Source organism: Bos grunniens, chromosome 13 (genome assembly GCF_055505025.1).
Source record: "Bos grunniens cultivar Pamir isolate PY7600 chromosome 13, Bosgru_T2T1.0, whole genome shotgun sequence".
NCBI lineage: Eukaryota > Metazoa > Chordata > Mammalia > Artiodactyla > Bovidae > Bos > Bos grunniens.
In genome coordinates, this window is record NC_141177.1 from 43854608 (window position 1) to 43880884 (window position 26277).

The following is a 26277-nucleotide window of genomic DNA, read 5'->3' on the forward strand; positions in this document are numbered from 1 at the left end:
TCTGAAAACACCCTTGAGGCTTCCCTCTTCCACAACCCTCCTTCCCCATATGCAGTAAAATATCAGGTTCCATTAATTCTCCAAAATATCTCCCAAGTTCATTTGCAGTCACGGCTCTGGTTCAGCCCCTTCTCATCTCTTTGCTGCACACTCTAGTGGCCCCTGGGGAACGCTTCCTGATAACTAGAAGTTGATGGTGTGTCCCTTTCTAGTTCAACATTCCCAGGCTGCTCATCAGATATGCCATGATTAAGAAGAATCTAGATTCTTTGCTTCACCTCCCTCTGTCTCCTGTCCTACTTCCTCCCTCCTGCTGCCCCCTCCCTTCCTGCTCCAACAGCACTGAGCAGGTGCTCTCCCCTCACATGCTCTGGTCTCTAACACCTCCTTGTTTTTGCCCATACACAATGTCTTTCCTCCATCGAAAATCTTTCTGCTTCTTCATCTACAAAGCTCCGATTTGTTTTTGAAGTTCTGATTCAAAAGCTTTCTTTCTATGAAGTCCTATATTGATGTTCCCAAGATGACTTAGGTGTAATTCTGCTGGGATCTCAACACAATTTTCTCTCCTTCAAAACAATTCTCTGCTTGTAAATTCATTTGTCTTGCATGTTTATCCTACCATTAGGCCATGTGGGGCTCACCACATACTGGATCCGGCTCCCAAAGACTAGTATATGGGATATACTCTGTATTGGCTGAGTGACTGGCAGGAAGCTGAGGATAAAGTCCATACAAAGGAAAACACTCGGCAAACCACATGAGAGCAGGACAAAGAGCTTTTCCATATTTTTCAAGGACACTCTTCCTTTCTGGACTGCAGGGCAGCCTCCAAGCCATATAGCATGATGAACTTGAGCTCACTGTCTTGATATGAGACTATAGGTTTTAGCCTCACACAGGCTAAATTGGAGTTTGTGTCTCTGGAGGACAGGAGAAAGAAGGTCATGACAAAAATCACCAGCCTTATCTTCTTCTGTGAGCATGGGCTGTAGTCATGATGCTCATTTTTCATCCTTACTCTGTTCAGGCCCTTTGTCATGTAGTGTCCTCCACTCTGATTCTGAGCTCAGCCTGGGATCTGCTTTGGATAATTGACATGTGTTAGTGCAATGCCCAGACCTCAAGAGGCTTTGTGTGTTTCCACTTGATCTCTGGTGCCTCTGCCATTACCATGATAACATGTCCTACCCAGCCTGCGAGAGGTACACAGAGTGGACCCACGGCCAGCCTAGATCTGCCAACAGGCAACCAACCCCAAGACAGGTGGGAAGACCCAGCCACAGTCAGTAGAGCTGTGTAGCTGACCCCAGCTGTGTGAGTGTAGGACACTGCTGTGCTTCTATAGTTGTTTGTTAGGAGCATTCTTGTGGTAATGGACTATTGATACAGTCATAAAACATAATACAGAGAATCAACTCAATCTTGAACCTGGTTCTTTGAAAAATAAAATTGACACTGATGAGATTAAGAAAGGAAAAGACATACAAGAAAAATACCAGGAATAAAACATAGAAACATGGGGAACATCTATAAAGTACGACAGTAGATATAAACCCATAAGAAAATAAAGTGAACTAAATACTAAAACTAAAAGACAGCAGCTGTTACACTAGATAAAAACAACAACCAAATTTATGCTGTTTACAAAAGACACACCTAACATGTAAGAAAACAGGAAGAATGAAGATAAAAGAATGCAAAGAGATATGGCATGCCTATATGAGCTAAAGAAAGCAAGCGTGCCCACATTAAAATCAGAAAAAGTAGACTTTAAGGCAAAAACCTTTCACCAGAGATAAAGGACACTTCATAACTGATGTTTTTAAGTTCAAGGAAGACATGACTTAAAAATCATGTACCTAATAGCATAGACTCAAAATACACAGTGAAACAATGATCAGATCAGATCAGTCACTCAGTCGTGTCCGACTCTTTGCGACCCCATGAATCGCAGCACGCCAGGCCTCCCTATCCATCACCAACTCCCGGAGTTTACTGAGACTCACGTCCATCGAGTCAGTGATGCCATCCAGCCATCTCATCCTCTGTCGTCCCCTTCTCCTCCTGCCCCCAATCCCTCCCAGCATCAGAGTGTTTTCCAATGAGTCAACTCTTCGCATGAGGTGGCCAAAATACTGGAGTTTCAGCTTTAACATCATTCCTTCCAAAGAAATCCCAGGGCTGATCTCCTTCAGAATGGACTGGTTGGATCTCCTTGCAGTCCAAGGGACTCTCAAGAGTCTTCTCCAACACCACAGTTCAAAAGCATCAATTCTTTGGCGCTCAGCCTTCCTCACAGTCCAACTCTCACATCCATACATGACCACAGAAAAAACCATAGCCTTGACTAGACAAACCTTTGTTGGCAAAGTAATGTTTCTGCTTTTGAATATGCTATCTAGGTTGGTCATAACTTTCCTTCCAAGGAGTAAGCGTCTTTTAATTTCATGGCTGCAGTCACCATCGGCAGTGATTTTGGAGCCCAGAAAAATAAAGTCTGACACTGTTTCCCCTGTTTCCCCATCTATTTCCCATGAAGTGGTGGGACCGGATGCCATGATCTTCGTTTTCTGAATGTTAAGCTTTAAGCCAACTTTTTCACTCTCTACTTTCACCTTCATCAAGAGGCTTTTGAGTTCTTCAGTTTTTGCCATAAGGGTGGTGTCATCTGCATATCTGAGGTTATTTTTTTTTTGAGGTTATTGATATTTCTCCCAGCAATCTTGATTCCTGTTTCTGTTTCTTCCAGTCCAGCATTTCTCATTATGTACTCTGCATATAAGTTAAATAAGCAGGGTGACAATATACAGCCTTGATGAACTCCTTTTCCTATTTGGAACCAGTCTGTTGTTCCATGTCCAGTTCTAACTGTTGCTTCCTGACCTGCATACAAATTTCTCAAGAGGCAGATCAGGTGGTCTGGTATTCTCATCTCTTTCAGAATTTTCCACAGTTTATTGTGATCCACACAGTCAAAGGCTTTGGCATAGTCAATAAAGCAGAAATAGATGTTTTTCTGGAACTCTCTTGCTTTTTCGATGATCCAGCAGATGTTGGCAATTTGATCTCTGGTTCCTCTGCCTTTTCTAAAACCAGCTTGAACATCAGGAAGTTCATGGTTCACATATTGCTGAAGCCTGGCTTGGAGAATTTTGAACATTACTTTACTAGTGTGTGAGATGAGTGCAATTGTGCGGTAGTTTGAGCATTCTTTGGCATTGCCTTTCTTTGGGATTGGAATGAAAACTGACCTTTTCCAGTCCTGTGGCCACTGCTGAGTTTTCCAAATTTGCTGGCATATTGAGTGCAGCACTTTCACAGCATCATCTTTCAGGATTTGGAATAGCTCAACTGGAATTCCATCACCTCCACTAGGTTTGTTCGTAGTGATGCTTTCTAAGGCCCACTTGACTTCACATTCCAGGATGTCTGGCTCTAGGTCAGTGATCACACCATCATGATTATCTGGGTCATGAAGATCTTTTTTGTACAGTTTTTCTGTGTATTCTTGCCATCTCCTCTTAATATCTTCTGCTTCTGTTAGGTCCATACCATTTCTGTCCTTTATCGAGCTCATCTTTGCATGAAATGTTCCTTTGGTATCTCTGATTTTCTTGAAGAGATCCCTAGTCTTTCCCATTCTGTTGTTTTCCTCTATTTCTTTGCATTGATCGCTGAAGGAGGCTTTTTTATCTCTTCTTGCTATTCTTTGAAACAATGATAGATAGATAGGAGTAAAAACTTATATATCTACAATCAAAGCAGAAGATTTTAACAGACCTCGCATGAATTGATCAAACAATCGATGAGGTCAAATGGATAAAATATTTGACATTATTATCAAACATAATCCTAAATATAGAGAACCCTGTACCTAACAACTACAGATTATACACTTTTTTCATGGACTCAAGGAATATTTACCAAAATTGACCATAAGCTCAACAAAATTTAAAGGATTAAAATCACACAGGGGAGGTTCTCTGACTAATAAATAACTTTCTAGGGCCAAGATGGAGCTGCTCCTGCCTGCTGGGGGGCAGGTCAGAAAACTGAAACTTGGGTGACTTTCATGTTCCTATAAATGCTACACTCAACCAGAAATGTAGTCGATCCTGTCAGCCAATCCTCAAATGCCAACTCAACCCTGGGCCTTCTTACCCCAAACCAGGGTGACTGTGAGACCTGGCCAACCAGATATTTTCTCTTTTTCTCTTCCTTATTCTTTATCCTATAAAAGCTCCCTGCCTTTTTGTCACTTTGCACTTCTCTGAAAACAGACCACCCACTTCATGAAGTATTAAAGTTTACTTACATCACCTAAATTGTCTTCTTTAATCATTTTGTGTGCATGTTAGTCGCTCAGTCGTGTCCAACTCTTTGCCACCCCATGGGTTGTAGCTTGCCAGGCTCCTCTGTTCATGGAATTCTCCAGGCAAGAATACTGGGGTGGGTTGCCATTCCCTTCTCCAGGGGATTTTCCAGTATATGTGTGTGTTTGTGTGTGTGTATACACACACTGGAGCTATATATATCTATATATGTATATATACCAGCAATTGTACTCTAATCATTTTTAAACCTTCATATACTAAACAATGTTTTTCTAGAAAAATCTAATTTCCTAAAGTTGATTTGAAAGAAACAGAAAATCCGAATATGTTAATAACCTTGAGGGGAAAAAGAGCATTGTCAGTCATGCACCTGGAGTCAGAAGCCGGCTTCCAAGGTGACTGTCCCTGGTCCTCCACTGGGCGAGCCCACGTGTTCCTGAAAGTCTGAAAATGCCCAGAGCCAGAGCCACGTGCAGTGAAGAAAAGGCTTGCAACCTGCAGCGAAATAACTGGCTTCGTGTTGGGCTCAGAATGAATACATCTTCCTTTGCTTGCTTCCATGAGCAAAGACTGGGATTTTTAGCAACTGCCTCCTTAGCTGCTTGCTCGCTCGGATTAAATTTGCTCTGTGATATTTTAAGAGTTGTCGAAAACCCTGTGTAAACAGACACGGAACTCTTGGTGACCCCCGTGCAATGGGTGCAGCCCACTGCCAGCCAATTCAATCAAGGGAGAATTCAGAGTATTCATCGTAAGCAATTGATTTTCAAGAGAAAAGTCAGCAGGATCAAACAGCCTGTTGGGATGAAAACCTTCTGAATCACCCCTATCACCGTGTTTTCTAGCAACTACCTCCTGACTCCATATAGCGTAATGGCCAAATTACTATAATTATCCTGCAACACAAGTGCCGTATCAACATTATTTTAAACATGGATTTTTTGCATAATCTTTCATTATTATCATTCAGCCTCCCATTTGGAAATGGAAAACAACAACAAACTGTGATCTACCCCCAAAAGAAGAAAGGTCACCAGAGAGAACAAATAAAAGGGCTATTTACATGTGAATGTGGTAAGAGAGATGTGTTTTACAGTCAAACACACTCTTGAAATTCATTAAATGCCTTCTCCCCTGCTTCATAAATATGGGCAAAAGACATGTTGCCTACTGAGAAAATAATCCCAGTACATAATGATCATAACGAATATAAATAAAACCGCTTTTCTTTCAAAGACCTCAAGGCCCTATGTACAAATACATTTGTATTTCAACCACTGAGAAACGGATCTGACTGGTGAATGCAGCGGAGTCATCACTTAGCTAGTGGCTCCCAGAGCTGATTAGGGGGGTAGGACCCTTCCTCCCAGCCATCCAGCTCCCTGAAGAATTGGGGAGACTTCAGAGGATGCCCTCATTTGTCGCTGCTATTTTTAAAGGCATCCAAAAGGGCTTAGAAACCAGCAGCTGAATGAAGACAGATAAGTAATCAAAAGACTTTCTGGGGCAATGACCGTAACAATACTGGTTTCCAGGCATGACTGCCTCCTTCCTGGTATGTTACCAGCCCAAGCCTGGAAAACCCATGCAAGCATTTATAGTGTTAATGAAGTTAAAATCTGTATTCTAAGGCAAGTCAAGGAAAATCTAAACATAAACATTTTTCTATGTCCCTTGTTATCCTCTCTCTCCTCTTCTGTGTTACACATGGACCAAACTCCTCATTAGTAGAAACACCTGGTCAACTATATAGAGCAACATTCTCTCAGTATCCACAGAACAACTCCTTATGGTACATATACACAATGGAGTATTACTCAGGCATTAAAAAGAATACAGTTCTAATGAGGTGGATGAAACTGGAGCCTATTATACAGAGTGAAGTAAGCCAGAAAGAAAAACACCAATATAGTATACTAACACATATATATGGAATTTAGAAAGATGGTAACAATAACCCTGTATACGAGACAGCAAAAGAGACACTGATGTATAGAATAGTCTTTTGGACTCTGTGGGAGAGGGAGAGGGTGGGATGATTTGGGAGAATGGCATTGAAATATGTATAATATCATATATGAAATGAGTTGCCAGTCCAGGTTCGATGCATGATACTGGATGCTTGGGGCTGGTGCAATGGGACGACCCAGAGGGATGGTGTGGAGAGGGAGGAGGGAGGAGGGTTCAGGATGGGGAACACATGTGTACCTGTGGCAGATTCATTTCGATATATGGCAAAACCAATACAATATTGTAAAGTTAAAAAATTAAAAAAATAAAAACAAAAAACAAAAAATATTTCTGGGATTCCCTTGTGGCCCACTGGTTAGGACTCCACACTTCCAATGTGGGGGGCTCACATTCAATCCTTGGTTGAGGAACTAAGATCCTTCAAGGCATGCGATACTACCAGAAAAATAAAGATAATATTCATTCTTGATCTGGTAAGGGTTTATGATGAGTCACCACTTTGTACTATGATACTGAATGGTTTGCCTTGGAAACAGAGATCATTCCATCATTTTTGAGATTGCATCCAAGTACTGCATTTTGGACTCTTTTGTTGACTATGATGGCTACTCCATTTCTTCTAAGGGATTACTGCCCACAGTAGTAGATATTGGTCATCTGAGTTAAATTCACCCATTCCAGTCCATTTTAATTTGCCGATTCCTAAAATGTCGATGTTCACTCTTGCCATCTCCTGTTTGGCCACTTCTAATTTGCCTTGATTCGTGACCTAACATTCCAGGTTCCTATGCCATACTGCTCTTTACAGCATCAGACTTTACTTCCATCACCAGTCATATCCACAACTCAGTGTTGTTTTTGCTGGAAAGGGTCAGTTTTTATTCAGATCCGAAAGAAAGGCAAAGCCAAAGAATGCTCAAACTACCGCACAATTGTACTCATCTCACACACTAGCAAAGGAATGCTCAAAATTCTCCAAGCCAGGCTTCAATAGGCTTCAACAGGCTTCAAATGAACCATGAACTTCCAGATGTTCAAGGTGGATTTCAAAAAGGCAGTGGAAACAGAGATCAAATTGTCAACATCCGCTGGATCATTGAAAAAGCAAGAGAGTTTCAGAAAAACATCTACTTCTGCTTTATTGACTATGCCAAAGCTTTTGACTGTGTGGATCACAACAAACTGTGGAAAATTATTCAAGAAATGGGGATACCAGACCACCAGACTGGACTCCTGAGAAATCTGTATGTAGGTCAAGAAGCAACAGTTAGAACGGGACATGGAACAACAAGACTGGTTCCAAATAGGGAAAGGAGTACATCAAGGCTGTGTATTGTCACCCTGTTTATTTAACTTATATGCAGAGTACATCATAAGAAATGCTGGACTGGATGAAGCACAAGCTGGAATCAAGATTGCTGGGAGAAATATCAATAACTTCAGATATGCAGATAACACCACTCTTATGGCAGAAAGCAAAGAAGAACTAAAAAGCCTCTTGATGAAAGTGAAAGAGGAGAGTGAAAAAGTTGGCTTAAAGCTCAACATTCAGAAAACTAAGATCATGGCATCTGGTCCCATCACTTCATGGTAAGTAGATGGGGAAACAGTGGAAACTGTGAGAGACTTTATTTTGGGGGGCTCCAAAATCACTGCAGATGGTGACTGCAGCCATGAAATTAAAAGATGCTTGCTCCTTGGAAGAAAAGTTATAATCAATCTAGACAGCTTATTAAAAAGCAGAGACATTACTTTGCCAACAAAGGTCTGTCTAGTCAAAGGTATGGTTTTTCCAGTAGTCATGTATGGATGTGAGAGTTGGACTATAAAGAAAGTTGAGCGCCAAAGAATTGATGCTTTTGAACTGTGGTGTTGGAGAAGACTCTTGAGAGTCCCTAGGATTGCAAGGAGATCCAACCAGTCCATCCTAAAGGAAATCAGTCCTGAATATTCATTGGAAGGACTGATGCTGAAGCTGAAACTCCAATACTTTGGCCACCTGATACGAAGAACTGACTTATCTGAAAAGACCCTGATGCTGGGAAAGACTGAAGGTGGGGGGAGAAGGGGACGACAGAGGATGAGGTGGTTGGATGGCATCATCGACTCGATGGACATGAGTTTGAGTAAATTCTGGGAGTTGGTGATGGACAGGGAGGCCTGGCGTGCTGCAGTCCACGGGGTCGCAGAGTTGGACACGACTGAGCAACTGAACTGAACTGAACCACTTTGTACTTAATCTGGATTGTGAAAACTATCTACATCATTGAACGTACAGCCCTCTGCCTCAAAAACCTATGCAACTGTGCTTTGACCTCTAACGGGTACAACCATTTTCGGAGCTGTCTGAGAGGTTGTTCCTGGGTTAAAAACCTCAATCAGGCTCGAATAAAATTTCCCATTTCTTTCTTAGATTGACCGATTAATTTTTCATCAACACTGTCACTGTGGAGATAATCGTGTCAGCCTGGGCATAAGCCTGGAAGTATTTATTTGTTTTGTCAACTTCTTTAACACATCATTAGAACTCACATAGTTCTGGAAAACTAGAGCTGGCAAGAGTGGCTAAAGTTTCAGAAGAATACAATTTTCTTACCTCTGTATACCAAAAAGACATTTGTTGTTTTTTTTTAAAAAAAAAAGATGAAATTCAAGTTGTGACAAATACGAGTCAGTATATTAGACTTTGAGCATCAGGCAGAGGGGACATTACTGCCATGTCTTGCAGCCTTGGCAACAGGGCTCCAGAGAACCACTGACACAGGATCCTAGGTGTCACTGAATGTTGAGTCATGTTCCCATAAACTTCATGCTTTAAGTCCTAACCCCTTAATACCTCAGAATGTGACCATCTGGAGAAAGGGCCTTTAGTTTATTTTTCAGATTTTTTAATGTCAACCACTTTAAAAGTCCTTATTGAATGTGTCACAATATTGCATCTGTTTTATGTTTTGGTTTTTTGGCCACAAGGCATGTGGGGTCTTAGCTCCCCATCCAGGAAGGAACCTGCACCCCCTGCATTGGAAAACAAAGTCTTAACCACTAGACCACCAGGGAAGTCCCAAGAAAGGGCCTTGAAAGAGACAGAGTAATATGAGGTCAGATGGGTGGGCCCTTGAGCCACTGTGTGTCCTCATAAGAAAAGGGGATTAGGACACAGACAGGAACAGAAGGGAGAACCACATGAAGACACAAGGAAAAGACGGTCATCCACAAGCCAAAGAGGGAGGCCTCAGAAGAAACCACCCTGCCGACACCTTGACCTCAGACTTCTCATCTCCAGAACTGTGAGAAAATGATTTTCTGTTGTTTAAGCCCCGTGTTCTGTGGGACCCTTCTATGACAGCCCAAACAAATCCATACAGAGCCCAAGAGGGTCACTACTTCAGTAGTTGTAGACCATCCTAGCTGGTATTAATAAATACATGGTCTGAGATGCAATATCCAAATATCTTGGTGGAAATATTGCTAGGCTCTGTAGATGAGTGCTTCATCCACATTTGGAATCCACGCTAAAAGAAGAAGAAAGTATAAAACAGAAAGCAACACAGACATATAAAATAGAACCTTAGGAAGAGAGGCTAGACGACCTGGGCTACTTGATTAAATAAGACTTGATTTAGCTGCTGTTTCTTAACCCTCCATATTCCTTCTCCCTGCAGAGGAGAGACTGAGAGTAAGAAGCAAATGTAAGTGCAATAAAAGAATTTAAATAAGACATAAAGGAACATTTCCTGACAATGAGCGATTTTCTTTCATTTAAAAGGCAACATTGCTATGTGGAGATGTTGTGAAAATTATATTTTGAAGGGCCTTTTAAATGTAGAGTAAGCAGTACTTTTCCTGGGTGGGCTGGTTATAAGAGGCTGCGTTGGTTATTCTAAGGGACACCCACGATTCTGTTGTGTGAAATTGTATCTCTCCCGGCCAAGGGCACATCAAGGTCCTTGGAGCCTATGTGTGCTAGCCCCTGGGCATGTATTGAGATTCACTTCGCAGGACTCTTTCAAAACCAAGACGCTCACTCCCCAGGTCACACCAGCCTGCATGAGAAACAAAAGTTTCGTCTTTCGCTTGTTTTTATTTTAACTGGTAAATGTGTTGATGCCAGGGCAGCTGTGGAAATGCAGGCTGTGCCCTATTTTGCCTTATGCATCATCAAGAAAATTGCCAGCTCACTTCTGGTTCCAAAGTCTTCATTGTAATGATGCAGGGAACAAAAGACACAGCTTGATTTGCAATCGCTGGGCCAGGCCAGCGGTGGAGCCAACTGGAAAAAATACATATTGTTTTGAGCCATTTCATTGTCACTGAAGGAAAATATTCATAAACTGTCAGCATATGGAGGGAGCATCCTGATGCTTGTTCCCTCAGCTTTCAGGCTCCTGGCATTTGAGGGATCTTGGGTCTCATTCAGTATAACCTCCCATACAAGTAGAAAGCCCTTTCCTGAGACTTATGACTATTCATGAATTTTTCCAATGTCTGGGGAACTTGGCCACTTCTAAACGAGGTACTCCACTTAATAAAAAATAAACTTTTACTAGATTTTCCTTAAACTGGGACAAAATCTGCATCCTCAGACTTTGTTCCCACTGGTCCTAATTTAGTCTCAAGGTTTAGTAGCTATAAACTCAAATTTACAAGTGTGTGTAATAATTTATAAATGAAGAACCGGTGGCTAAAAGAATGGGATCATACACAAATTATCCAAGTCAAATGCAAAGTGAATGTGCATGGTTACACTTTTCAGATCCAAAGGAAACTTTGGACACAGCTGAAATGATGAGATGGCAGCTGATCACAATATTTACAGTAGCTAAAGAATGAGGAACTTGATAACTAAATTCCATATAGGTTAAATGGATTCTGTATTCAGAAATACAGTTAATCATGTAACTTTGATATTGTTAAATCATTAGAAATAATCAGCATCATATCACAAAGATTTAAATATTTTAAGATCTTTACCTAAAGAAGCTAGCAAACTGCATTTTTGTTTCTTTGCTTAATTAATCATTTGGTTGGAAAAAATAAAGAATGGGGACCACTGTACAAGCTCTGGAATGTTGAGTCATGATGTTGTCACTCTGCTTGGAGGGGTGAAAGTTTGCATGAAATTGTGAGTTTCACAGCTGGTGGGAACAGACCCTACCTTGATCAAGGACCTGAGAACAAGTAGTTTATTTGGGAGGTGATTCAGGAAGCATGGTAGGGAGGTTAGGAAGAGAGAAGGGAAAGGAAGGCAGCTAATGAAACATATGTCATCACGCGGATCACTAGCTGTAACTTCATCTCCTGGAGGAGTTCTGAAAAACAACGCAAAACTCAAGTCTCAAAGCTATCCCACCGAGGGGTGAGGGAGCTGAGGTATTTATATCTCAACTCCTTTCAGCTGTAGTAAGTAAATGTTTTCACAGCTGGTGGGGAAAGACTAGGCCAGCAGTGTGTTGGGGTGGGTTCTCTCAGAAGCAGACCCTGAGTCAAGGATTCGAGCACAACTGTCTACCTGGGAGTTGATGGAGAAGATACCAGTAGGGGAGCAGGGACAAGGAACAGGGAAGCTGGGGCACTTTCCTAGTGGTCCAGTGGTTAAGAACACACCTTCCAGTGCAGGGCACTCAGGTTCAGTCCCTGGTCAAGGTACTAAGATCCCACATGCTATAGGGCAACTAAGCAATGAAAGATTCCACGTGCTACAACTAAGACCCTGACATAGCCAAATAAATAAATCAATATTTTTTAAAGAAGAAATGGAGAATCAGAGGCTGCTCCTGGGGTCTCAGTGTCCTGGTACTTCCTGCCCACCTCTGACACAGGACAGATTGGCTGTGCACAGTCCTGGCAAATCCCACAGACACAAGAGGTGAAGAGTCCAGAAGATGGGAGTTGTCCAAAGCACAAACACACACACACACACGCAGACACACACACACACGTCACTGAGAGCTCCTAAAAGTGGTAACTCATTCAATAATTCATTGAAGTGAAAACAATTGATCATGTATTTGTATAGTAGACACACCACTGGAGTTTTTGATCACAGCCACCCTAGACAAAAAGTCAAGTGGAAGGATAAGCTGGGTGCTGGGTCAGCCCCTGCTGAGCTGTAACACCTTTTGTGAATTTGGGCAGCAGGGGTCACCTTTCCCAGGCAGTGCTAGTGGTGAAGAACCCACCTGCCAAGGCAGGAGACCCAGGAGATGTGGTTTCAATCTCTGAGTTAGAAAGATTCCCCTGGAGGAGGGCGTGGCAACCCACTCCAGTATTCTTGCCTGGAGAATCCTATGGACAGAGGAGCCTGGCAGGCTGCAGTCCCTGGGGTTGCAAAGAGCCAGACATGACTGAAGCAACATAGTACACACGCAGGCACCTTTCTTAGCTCTCGTACATCAAATCATGAGGATAAAATGAGACAATATATATGAAAATCCTTTGAAAGGTAAAAAGCATAAACAGAATTGAAAGCATAAGGCACAATGGTGTGTGCCCACTGAAACAAGAATTTTGGCTCGTATTTTAGGGAAATTATATTTCCTTTAACTTGAGACTTTCGTTAGATAAAAAAGGACAGGATCATAACACATTTCCAGTTTTCTCTGGAGCCTCATTCTTTGTTGCTGTTGATGTGAAGGGGAAAGCAAAATGTGCCAATGACTCTTTTCTGGAATATAATGGGCTGTAGATTCGTGAATCCATCCCTGAGTTATTTGGAAGTCTACAATAGTGTTTCCCGGTAACGAAACTTCATAATCACCATTTTATTAGTGGAGCTGGATTTTCAAAAATAAATAAGACACACAAAATGACAAGAGAAATTTTCCTATTTCCTTTAGCTACCATCCTGTCCTAGATCAACTAATTTTAGGTAAAAATATTAAAAGTGGGAGACAGAATAGTAAGACTTCTTCCAGTTTCCATATCTCTGGGGCTTTTGCTAAACAGACACACTTTGGCTAAACAGATTATGTGTTTTTAAGTCCAGGATTTGATCTAAATTTTGAATTGTGTTCCTGCCCATGAAGTTTCTAAGATAGGAACATCCCAGTCATTCTATGTAATTCAGAGCTACTCAGAAACACCCTGAAAGGGAACCATATCTTTTCAACATTTTTCTAAAGATTTATTTTTATGTGGACCATTTTAAAAGTCTTTATTGAATATTTTACAGTACTGCTTTCGTATGTTATAGTTTTTTGGCTGAGAGGTATGTGGGATCTTAGTTCCCTGATCAGAGATCAAACCCATACCCCCTGCTCCGGAAGGTGAAGTCTTAACCACTGGACTAACAGGGAAGTCCCTCAACTTGTTTTTAATAATGACAACAATCAAGGGGAGAGGAAAAACAACCTTAATTTTTTCAGAACTTACTCCATACTTGGCAAAAAGCTAAGGTCGTCATGTAGATTCTAACATTTAACCATCCCAACAACTTTCTGGTTTTGATACTATTTTTATCTCCATTTTAGGCATGAGAAAACTAAGCCATAAAACCTATTGACTTCTGCCTTCAAGAAGAATTTATACATTCGAAAGTGACAATGATAACATATTATTCAAGACTGTCTCATGCTGAAGGTTCCTTCAGAATACTCCTGTATGTCTTAGCTGAGAAGCAAGGGCAAGCCAGCCTTCACCATGAAACAATAAAGACCTCAAAGCTCTTATTAATACAGAAGGGATATCCCTCTCCAGCTACAGCTCCAAAAGGTCTTTGTGACCTGTGTGAATGTTCCGACCAGCTCCATGCGCTTGGTTTCCTGTCCAGCCAATAAGATCTGCCAAACCAACACCTGCTGTTGTTTAGATTAACAAGTCCTCTGCTTGTCAGTCTTGCTTCCAACATGCTCCTCTTCCTATTTTTGAGCAATCTTTTTTTTGACATCTAGAAGCATTTATTTTATGCAAAAAACTTAAATATGAATATACGTACGCAGAAAGTGCACACATTACCTACGCTGAACAATGCCAAGTAACAGTATATTGATGCAACAGCTGTCTTCAAAAATAAACATAAAAATGGAGCCCAGACTGGCAGACAAGAGCAAAATTGTGATATAGTCTTTCAGACACGAGAAAGCAGAGCAATTCAAGATGCCCTGATGTTAACCTGGGAAGACTCATGTAAGTGAAAGACCAACGACAAAGTGATGGATAATGACCGCTCAAAATGAGGATCCATGCTGATGGCGCACTAAGTTTGATGTAGATGCTGAGTAAAGCCCTGGACCTGAGTGATCTCAGTCAGACCCCACGACGCCCCTTTGTGGGAGGTGTTACTACTCTTCCTATTTCACAAATGAGGAAACCTAGGTTTGGAGAACTAGATTTACACACCCTGCTGCATCTCCCTGATTTAAGAAACAAAACACTTAACCTCAAAGATGCTCATGGATGCAGGGAGACTTTGTTAAATTAAGATACCAAAGGTTGAGATGACCCAATTTCACTTGGTGAAAATCCTAATACAGACATGATTTTAAAATCAGTTCTAATATTGTAGATGGCTAAAAATAAGCAAGTTTAAAATGACTACTTGCAATAGACCTGTATTACATAATAAGTTGTCGATGACATAAACACAGAAGCGCTAATTGTTGGGGTTAAAACTTAAAGGCATATATACATATATCTGAATATATTTGTATAAATGAATCACTTTATACCTGAAACTAACATAAAATTATAACTCAACTATACTTCAATTAAAAAAAATAAAAAACTTAAGGACATACAGAATTTCTCTAGTTCTTGACTTAAAAGACTCACTTATCATATTCAGGTTCTGGGTTCTATGTGTGTGCACAAATAAAATCCTGAAACACTATCAATTATTTCACCACAACTTACCTCGACTCTAACAATGAACTTCTGAAGGCAGACATTCTGAATTCAGGAGACCTTTGGCAACAAGGCTGTGGTGTCTACCCAGGGCCATGCCCCTTGACCCTCTGTGCTCACAGATACAGGCACAAAGTTGCGAGGCACCAGGAACCACCCCTGAAAGGGGACTGGGTACAGAGCTGCCCAGCAGCTGCCACCACCCAGCTCCAGCACAGAGTCAATAGCACAGCATAGCGCACAAAGCTCCATCCCCGGCGTGCTCCTATGACAGCCACTGTACCTGAACTTTCGTGGATGCTGAACTCCTGGGGTGGTTCTAGGATGTCGTCCTGATGCGGGATGCAGAGTCCATGGAAGGGTGCCAGGTCAAAGCACTTGTGCAGGAGCTCCAGGTTCACTTGTGAGCACACGCTCATGAACCCGACAGCCACACCTTCCACCTGAAATGTCCAAGACATCTCATGACCATCCAACCTCAGGTGAATGGGCACCATGAAAGCCCCTGCCCGTGGGCACCTGGAGCTGTATGAGGGAGGGAGCACCCTATGGTCAGGCGCAGTGCACAGCACACATGACAGGCTCAAAAAATGATGTCACAGATGACCACCTTGGATGGACAACAAAATTATCATGAATGACAATCCTAGAGATGGGTCTGGAACTTAGGGAGGCTGTCATGGTGTTCTTGAGGGGAAATTTTGCCCAAACAATACCCCTGCCTGCCCTAAATCCTTTCATTTCCCTACTGCAAGCCCAACTCTCCTGTCTACTTTCCTCCCCTCCACCATGCAGTTCCAAGGAGGACCATTATTTCCAGTGGCCATCTGGTTGACCCCAATTTAGAACAAGTTAATAATTTGCTCCTCATCAGGTAGGTACTCTTCAATTTTTGTGTGTGTGTGTGTTGTGTGTGTGTGCATGTGCTCAATTGTGCCCAACTCTTTGTGACCCCATGGACTGTAGACTGCCAGATTCCTCTGTCCACAGGATTTCCCAGACAAGAATACTGGAGTGGGTCACCATTTCCTTCTCCAGGGGATCTTCCCAATGCTGGGATAGAACCTGTGTCTCTTGAGGCTCCTCCATTGGCAGGTAGATTCTTTACAACTAGTGCCACGTGGGAAGACTTATTTCTTTCATTTTCTTGAACATATATTTGACTAGATGGTCTCATGGGGAGGAGATGAGAGGAAGGAGGTTCAGTGGAAAGTTCTGAGGAAATAAACTCACTGCACCTGTTCACAGGTGAGTCTGATCTACAACATAACCACCTCCCAGCATCCTGTGCTGTGCTGTGTCGCTAAGTCGTGTCTGACTCTTTGCAACCCCACAGACTGTAGCCTGCCAGGCTCCTCTATCCATGGGGATTCTCCAGGCAAGAATACTGGAGTGGGTTGCTATGCCCTCCTCCAGGGGGGTCTTCCCAACCCAGGGATCAAACCCAGGTCTCCCACATTGCAGGCAGATTCTTTACCATCTGAGCCACCAGAGAAGCCCTCTCAGCATCCCACCTGATTCTAAACCTCCTACAATGGCCCTCATCATTTTAGGCCTTTGATGAGGAATACATCAGTGGGAAGACAAGGATGACAGTGAGAAAAAATAAAAAATATTTGGTCTTCATCCCTCATTCCTGGCTCAAAGTTCATAAAACACTTATAATCTCCTGAGAGTCTTTTATTGTTCATAATAAGCCCCTTTCAATGGTACGTGAGTTTATGCTAATAAGGCCACTTTCAGAGGATGGGAACTGGTTACCAGAGGAATCAGCCATGTGACTAGAGGGTTGGAGCTTTCAGCCATGTTCCCTCGGCCTCAGGGGCTTCCCTGGTGGCTCAGACAGTAAAGAATCGGCCTGAAATGTGAGAGGCATGGGTTCAATCCCTGGGTCAGGAAGATTCCCTGGAGGAGGAAATGGCATCCCACTCCAGTATTCTTGCCTGGAGAATCCCCATGGACAGAGCTTGGTGGGCTGCAGTTCATGGGGTTGCTAAGACTTGGACACAACTGAGCGACTAAGAACACAGCACCTTGACCTCTGAGAAGGGGAGAGGAGCTGGAGAGTGAGTGCAGCCACCACAGCCCAAGATTTAATCAACTGTTAATGGAAAACCAGAAAAACACCTAAACAATGGGGTTCCCAAGCCTCCCTGCTGGTGAACACACGAAATGCCAGGCAGTTGGGGGCCCAGAGAGGGCATGGAAGCTCCCCCCGCCCTCCCTACCTCACCCAATGCATCTGTTCCGTTTCCTGTTCCTGAGCTGTATCCTTTACAGTGAATCCATGATGGCAAGTAAAGAGTCGCCTGAGCTCTGTGACCCTTCCAGCAGGTTCTCAAACATGACCGAGGGGGTCATGGGAACCCGTGAGTTATCGCTGGTCAGTTAAAAGCACAGGGGACAATCTGGGGCTTGTGAATGGCACCTGATGTGGGCAATTTTGTGGGCCTGAGCTCTAAATCTGTGGGGTCTGCACTAAGGCTGAGCAGTATCAGAAAGTGAATTAGACTGCAGGACACCCAGCTGGTGACTAGAAGCTGGAGAGCTGGCTGGTGTGGGAAAGATGCAACACATTTGGGATCATAAGTGTTCTGAGTAGAGGAAACAACATATCTTTTCATGAGTGACTAGCTGATCTAGGCCTATTACTGGTACTGACATATTATAAATTAATGACAATTTTTAATTCTATCAAAGTTTAATGCCCTATTGACTGATGACTGTGATTGAAATTCTTTACTATGTTCCTTTAGTAATTCTGGATTTCACTCTTCTCTGCAAGGAAAGCATTTAAAATTTTAAAAGAGGCAAGAAGGAATACAGCATTCTTGGGTTAACTATTCTCACTCATGGTGATTATGTTACAATATGCACATATATCAAAATATTAGGTTGGACACCTTAAACTTATACAATATTACATATCAATTCTAGCTCAATAAAATTGGAAAGAAGAAAAATAAACACATTTTGCATAAATAATTCCTTTGATCTTTATGTGGGTTCTAAGCAAATTCTGGTAACTGATTTGACTCTGACAGCTCTTATAAGAAAACAGCATTTACTGGGTGGGTTCTAGCCCTCCAGAGTTCAGATTTTATTTCTTGAGACAACCATTCAGCCAGAAGAGCTCAACAATTGTCAGAATTCCCAGATCCTAAGAATGCGACATCATCCCATAAATACCAAGTTGGATAAAATGGTTAATACTCCCTAGAGTGGAGCAAGAACCTACAACACTCTTTTAAACATCAGAGGGAAAAAAAGTTAGCTATTAAGCTATTCGTTCTCAAATGTATCTTCTGGCTTAAAACTGTTCATCCTCCAAGATGTGTTTGAAAAGTAAATACGAGATTCCCTGTAATTCTTCTAAATGCTAGGATACAAGAGGAATTTTTTTTAATGAATTTTTTTCCCATGCATATTCTTTTCTTTACAGGCGCCCCCCCACCAATTACTAGCTGCAAAAGGCTGGATTCACACAGCTGTTTTACAAATCCATCGACACTTCAATAAAAGTCCAAAATAAACATTTTAATTTTTTTCCCAAATAACAAGTGATTGTTTGTCTTGTTTGCACGCGTGAACAAAGGCTGCGTAGCCGCAGTTGCCTGGCTTCTCTGTGATTTTAGGCCCGAGACTCAGCAGACGCTGATTAACCAATCCATCTGCCATATGTGTGGGGAGAGATGGCCAGCCTCCCTCTCGGCAGGGAAAATTGGCATCCATCTTGGTTCACATGGAGATGTCCTTCTCATCTACAGCCACGCTGGCGCAGTGCAACTTCCATGGCCTGAAATACCTTTTGCTGGCTTCACGGCGAGCTGCGTGTGCACGATAAGAATGTATTATTTATAAGACCGCTGTTAGTAATGAGCTATTACACTAATGGCGCGTCGTGTTTGGAATTTGATTTCAAATGGCATGGGTCACACATTCTGATGAAAATGAGAAAAACATGTTGTGCCATTAGGAACAAAAGATTTCACGTTCTCCAATTCTGCAACCTGTTATATTCTCGTCATTCATGCTGGGGCTGTGACAATTCACAAAGTTAAGGATGATGGACCCAACACAGCGAGGATATATTGTGGACGTGCCTGCTTTTTTCCTTTGGGTTCCTTTGTGATTACCGTTCTGACGTGAAAAACACTGCTCTTAAATATGAATTTGTGGGAGTATTCAAATGCATCTTTGTGTGAGTATGTGTTTTCCAGAAAAAAAAAAAAAAAGTTGATTTGATGGATGTTTTCTTTTTTACTTGTACAGTGAAAAGGTAATGATTGCAGGCTCCTGTCTGTCTTCCAGGTAACAAGTACTTTCCACTCCAAGGGTGGCTTTCATTATTTCACAGTGAGCAAAACTGAGTTTGCTGCTGTGCTTGTTTTTCCTATGAGGATCCATACGACAATGCATAAGGCTAAGATCATCATAACCACACATTCGGTAGCCAAGTCTTCATAAGCAGGTCCATCAATAGGCCCGTGTGCAACGTGTCATTCACACTTCCATCTAAAAAGCCCTGTATCACCCACCTTTCTGGGTGACCATACTCCACAGTGAGGTTGCCCTCATTGTAACAACTGTCAGCTCTGATCCTTCCTGCCTGATGCCAGAGGCACGGCTGGGCAGGCAGGCTCTGCCCACCCGCAGGTCAGTGGTGCCTCCTTGGACTGCTGCTGCCCATGCTGTGGATGCTGCCAAGGCAGACACTCTGTCCATCTGTCTCCAGGAGCTGCCCTTGGCCTCCAACCGCCCTGCCCTGAAATCTCAGTTTGTGTAAACACCAGATGTCAAGGTAAGCCAGGATGAAGTTATAAAAAGGAACTTTGCTAACTCAGAACTCCTCCAAAGTGTCGATGAAGTCAAAGAAAGCACTCTCAGTTAAAACCCTTTACTCCACAGCTTGCACAGTGCAGATACAGTTCTCAGGCCTTCCACACATGTGGCCTGTGACTGCCGTGGATGGGTCTGGAAGGGGCAGGCTTGCTGGACTGTGCCCTGTTCTCTCTGCTCACCCAAAAGTGCAGTGTAACTCCTAAGCGGCAGTTACAAATATGCGGGAAAAGCTTATTCCTAACTGTTGCCAATTTCTGTGGTGTAAATACTCCTGTTGCAGCCTGTCGTGAGTTCCTGGTATGATGTCACTGAGAGGAAAACTGGGAAAAGATGCCCAGTAGCCATAATTACAGTAATTCTTCTGCACAGAGACTACAAATATAAGTGACTTCAAGAGGGCAGATAATAGTAAAATAATGACAAAGTTATGGTCTTTGAGCCCATCTTTGCATGGGCTCAATAAAAGACAGAAATGGTACGGACCTAACAGAAGTAGAAGATATTAAGAAGAGGTGGCAACAATACACAGAAGAACTGTACAAAAAAAGATCTTCACGACCCAGATGATCACAATGGTGTGATCACTCACCTAGAGCCAGACATCCTGGAATGTGAAGTCAAGTAGGCCTTAGGAAGCATCACTACAAACAAAGCTAATGGAGGTGATGGAATTCCAGTTGAGCTATTTCAAATCCTGAAAGATGATGCTGTGAAAGTGCTGCACCCAATACATCAGCAAATTTGGAAAACTCAGCAGTGACCACAGGACTGGAAAAGGTCAGTTTTCATTCCAATCCCAAAGAAAGCCAATGCCAAAGAATGTTCAAACTACTGCACAATTGCACCCATCTCACACGCTAGTAAAGTAATGCTCAAAATTCTCCAACCCAGGCTTCAATAGAATGTGAACCATGAACTTCCAGATATTCAAGCTGGTTTTAGAAAAGGCAAAGGAACCAGAGATCAAATTGCCAACATCCGCTGGATCATCAAAAAAGCATAGAGTTCCAGAAAAACATTTATTTCTGCTTTATTGACTGTGCCAACACCTTTGACTATGTGGATCATAACAAACTGTGGAAAATTCTGAAAGAGATGGGAATACCAGACCACCTGATCTGCCTCTTGAGAAATCTGTATGCAGGTCAGGAAGCAACAGTTAGAACTGGACATGGAACAACAGACTTGTTCCAAATAGTAAAAGGAGTACATCAAGGCTGTATATTGTCACCCTGCTTATTTAACTTATATGCAGAGTACATCATGAGAAACGCTAGGCTGGATGAAGCACAAGCTGGAATTAAGAAGTGGCAGACTTTATTTTTTTGAGCTCCAAAATCACTGCAGATGGTGACTGAAGCCATGAAATTAAAAGACACTTACTCCTTGGAAGGAAAGTTATGACCAACCTAGACAGCATATTAAAAAGCAGAAAGCTTGCCAACAAAGGTCCGCCTAGTCAAGGCTAATAGTTTTTCCAGTAGTCAAGTATGGATGTGAGAACTGGACTATAAAGAAAGCTGAGCACCAAAGAACTGATGCTTTTTAACTATGGTGTTGGAGAAGACTCTTGAGAGCCCCTTGGACTGCAAGGAGATCCAACCAGTCCATTGTACAGGAGGTCAGTCCTGAGTGTTCACTGGAAGGACTGATGTTGAAGCTGAAACTCCAATACTTTGGCCACCTGATGTGAAGAACTGACTCATCTGAAAAGACCCTGATGCTGGAAAAGATGGAAGGTGGGATGAGAAGGGGACAACAGAGGATGAGGTGATTGGATGGCATCATCAACTCAATGGACATGAGTTTGGGTAGACTCCAGGAGTTGGTGATGGATAGGCAGGCCTGGCGTGCTGCAGTCCATGGGGGTCACAAAGAGTCGGACATGACTGAGCAACTGAACTGAACTGATTTTTGAGGATTTATTGATTTTGCTTTTAGTATAATTTATTATACTGTTAGTTGATATCACTTAATTTTTGACAATGGCTATGCTTAACAATCAGTTTGCCAAGTTCCTGAAGATTTAACAACTGGCTCCCGTGAGCCAGGGCGAGTGCACCCCCCTCCCCCTCACCCCAGAACACTTCTGCCGAACGGCCAGCCTGAGTAAGCCTACAGGGGTTGGAAAGAGGGTCCTGGGAGGTCAGTGGGAGGGTGGTGACTGCACTGCTCTTGAACCCAAAACAGGCTGAGATACCTAATATGGCTTGGTGAAGACCAGAGAGTCACTCCCAGATCCTAGGTCAGCTTGCTCGCCATGGACACGTCCTGTTCTCGACCGTCCACGTAAGACTGAGGCCTGTGGTCACATCTCCACCGAACACACAGAGATCACACTGGACTCCGTTTGTGTCTTTAGAGATACCAAAGGATCCCTGCAGGGATGGGACTGCAGTTCTCAGCCGGAGATGTTGCTTTGATGTTCTCACACACTGAAAGCTTGTAACACGTGACAGGAGAGGGAAGGAAATGAGTGAGGAGGCTGCTATAGCTGCTTCTCACAAGCGCTAAAACTCAAGAGACTTGGGTTCTAACTTGCATCATGAAACCAAATAATTAAAGGCCTTCTCCAGAGTGATATAAGTATCATAGTGATAAGACATCCCTTGGTTTTGTCTCCTGCTCAGCAGCAGATATTTGGCTTCCATGCACGAACAAAAGTGCATGTGAGGGAGCTGTGGGATCCAGCACCATCCACCAAGGGGCCTGGGGGGAGTCTCACCTGCCTGTGAACTGGGAAATAGGCAGACAGACCTCAGTCGTGGTTGTGGACCCTGCAGAGGCCCATGAAGTGACTCTAGCGCCTCTGAGCCTCCGTCCAGGAGCTCCTGCGAACAGTGCCTGAGACAATCACTCATGGATGCGACAGCCTTTGATCAAGTTCAGACTTCCAGAGGAGAAGATTCTGATCCATTTGGAGCAAAATACAAAAACAAAAACCAGTTTGGATATCCTAGACTGGGGTAAGACAGTCTGCCTTTCCCCACAACATCCATCCTCCAAGGCAGTACAGCTTAGGCCAAGATTTATTCCCATAATTTGTCCCACGGGGTAAGGGAGTGCCTGGCTTCCCTAGCTACGCAGGATGCTGCCAGAGGGACTCATTTCTCTCTTGCCAGGCTTAGAGTACTAAATTAGGAGCTCATGACTGGGTTGGAGGGTGGGGGAGGAAGGAATCTGAGACAGCAGCAGGTAGGGCCCTCAGAGGACATTAACAGGCATCACGGATTCCATCAAGAAGCCCACCCATGAGCTGCTGGGAATATCCCACCCATGGATCCTACCAACTGGCCCAGGAATGTCCCACATGCCTTATCCCCACACCCGCCCACCTTGTGGCAGCTCTCATGTACACTCCTAGGAGTGGTGTGGGTAGACCTGGCAGATGGCTAAGGAGCATAATGAGAAAATTGGCCTAATCTGTGGTCCAGGAAGATTCTACAAACTTGAGCTTTAGTGCCATCTTTGGGAAGACAAAACACTCAACCTGGTGCTTTGGAGGGCCCATAGAAAATAAACAACTTGAAAATTCTGCCAAAAGAGAGAGCAAGAGGCACAGAGGAGGTGTACCCATAAAAGGACACCTCAGAATCTCTAGCAGGGCTGAGAGAAGGTATTTCTCACCCAAAGACCAGAGGAAATGATTGCTATTCAAACGTGAAGTCAGCAAAGCAAAACTCCAGGACCGTGAAATATCAAGGAAATATGACACCACCAAAAGGTCACAATAGTCTTCTGATAACTGAACCCAAAGACAAGGACAAATGGTTAACTCTCCAATGCACTAGACAAGTAATTCAAAAAAGCTGTTTTCAGGAGACAGTGAGCTACAAGAAAACACAGACAGTTCAACAAAATCAGGAAAACAATACACAAATAAAATAAGAAGTTTAGCAAAAGAGAATCCATAAGAATCAACCATATATTCTGGAGCCAAAGAATCAATGAATGACATGAAAATACAACACAAAGCATCTAACAGTGGACCTGATCAATCAAAAGAAAGAATAGTGAGACTGAAGACAGGAACTTTGAAAATATCAAGTCAAAGGAGAACAAAGTAAAAAGAATGAAAAGGGTTGAAGAAAGTCTGTGTGATCTATAAGATACGATCCTAAGGACCAATTTGTGAATCACCAGAGTTCCAAGACAAGCAGAGAGGGAAAAGGGGGCAGAGAGCTTATTTAAAGAAATAATGGCCAAGAACATCCCAAAGCTGGGGAGAGATATAGATACCCAAGTTCATGAAACCCATAGGTCACCAAACAAAATCAACTTAAAAGATCCTTCCCAAGACACATTATAATAAAACTCAAAAATCAAAGGTAAGAGGAGAATCTTAAAAGCAGCAGAAGAAAAAAATCTTGTGACTTCCAAGGGAACCCCCCCCAATAAGACTGTCAGCAGATTTCTCAGCAGAAACCCTCCAGGCCAGGAATTAGCAGGATAATATACTCAAAGTGCTGAAAGATAAAAACTGCCAATAAAGAATACTTCACTCAGCAAAGCTGTCCTTAAAAAATGAAAGACTTTCCTAGACAAAAAAAAGCTAAGAAAATTCTTCACCACTAGACCTGCCCTATAAGAAATGCTGAAAGGAGTTCTTCAAGATGAAATGAAAGGATGCTAATAACATAAAAATATATAAAAATATACAACACAATAGTAAAACCAAGTATACAGTCAAGTTCAGGATACTATAAAACTTTAATATGGCAAAGCATTAACCACTTAACTCTAGTGTAAAGATTAAAGGATGACAATTTAATATTTAAATAACTATAGGTACAATAATTTGTTAGTAAATATGGGATATAAAAAGGGGTAAATTGTGATATTAAAAACACAGGGAAGTAAAAGGGTAAACCTTTTGTGTGCAATTGAATTAAGTCTTTAGTGTAAAATAGACTGTTATGTCTGTAAGCTGTTTTATGTAAGTTTCATGGTAACCATGCAATAAAGATCTACAGTAGATTCACAAAAGATAAAGAAAAAGGAATCAAACCATTTCACAGCAGAAAATCATCAACTCATAAAGGAAGGCAGGAAGAAAGGAACAAGGTACTACAAACAGCCAGAAAACAGTAAGATGGCATTTGTAAGTCCTTACCTGTAATTACTCTAAGTGTAAATGAATTGTATTCTCCAAACAAAAGACACAGAGTGGCTAGATGGATAAAAAAACAAGACCTATCAATTTGCTGCCTACAAGAAATTCACTTCCTTTAAGGATACACATCATTTTCAAGTGAAGAGATGGAAGAATATATTCCATGATGGTGAAAACCAAAAGAGAGCATGGGTAGCTATGCTTATACCAGACAAAACAGACTGTAAGCTCCCCAGAAAGAGACAAGGAAGGTTATTAAATAATGATAAAGGGGTCAATTCATCAAGAAGATATCATAGGACTTCACGGGTGGTACAGTGGGTAAGACTCCGACTGCCAATACACAGGACATAGGTTCATTGCCTGGTGCGGGGAGATCCCACGTGCCACAGGGCAACCAAGCCCATGTGCTACAACCACTGAGTCCAAGTGCTGCAACCACTGACGCCTGTGTGCCTAGCTCCTGTGCTCCGAGCCAAGTGAGGGCACCACAGTGAGAAGCTTGTGCACTGCAAGAAGGAGTAGCCCCCGCTCACTGCCGTAAAGAAAGCCCACGCAAAGCAATGAAGACCCAGCACAGCCAAAAATAAATGAATAAATCATTTTTTTAAAAAAGAAAATAAACGACCCAATCAAAAAATGGGCCAAAGAACTAAACAGACATTTCTCCAAAGAAGACATACAGACAGCTAAAAAACACATGAAAAGATGCTCAGCATCACTCTTTATCAGAGAAATGCAAATCAAAACCACTATGAGGTACCATTTCACGCCAGTCAGAATGGCTGTGATCTAAGTCTACAAGCAATAAATGCTGGAGAGGGTGTGGAGAAAAGGGAACCCTCTTACACTGTTGGTGGGAATGCAAACTAGTACAGCCACTATGGAGAACAGTGTGGAGATTCCTTTAAAAAACTGGAAATAGAACTGCCTTATGACCCAGCAATCCCACTGCTGGGCATACACACTGAGGAAACCAGAATTGAAAGAGACACATGTACCCCAATGTTCATCGCAGCACTGTTTATAATAGCCAGGACATGGAAGCAACCTAGATGTCCATCAGCAGACAAATAGATAAGAAAGCCGTGGTACATATACACAATGGAGTATCACTCAGCCATTAAAAAGAATACATTTGAATCAGTTCTAATGAGGTGGATGAAACTAGAG

General features: G+C 42.5%; 1 protein-coding gene across 1 annotated transcript in view; it reads right to left on the minus strand.

Annotated features, from left to right (window-relative positions):
- Positions 1-26277, minus strand: part of CFAP61 (cilia and flagella associated protein 61) — a 247955-nt gene that overhangs the window by 184958 nt on the left and 36720 nt on the right. Inside the window, 1 exon segment of the mRNA XM_086333756.1 lies at positions 15433-15592. Coding sequence (XP_086189882.1) covers positions 15433-15592 — 160 coding nt within the window.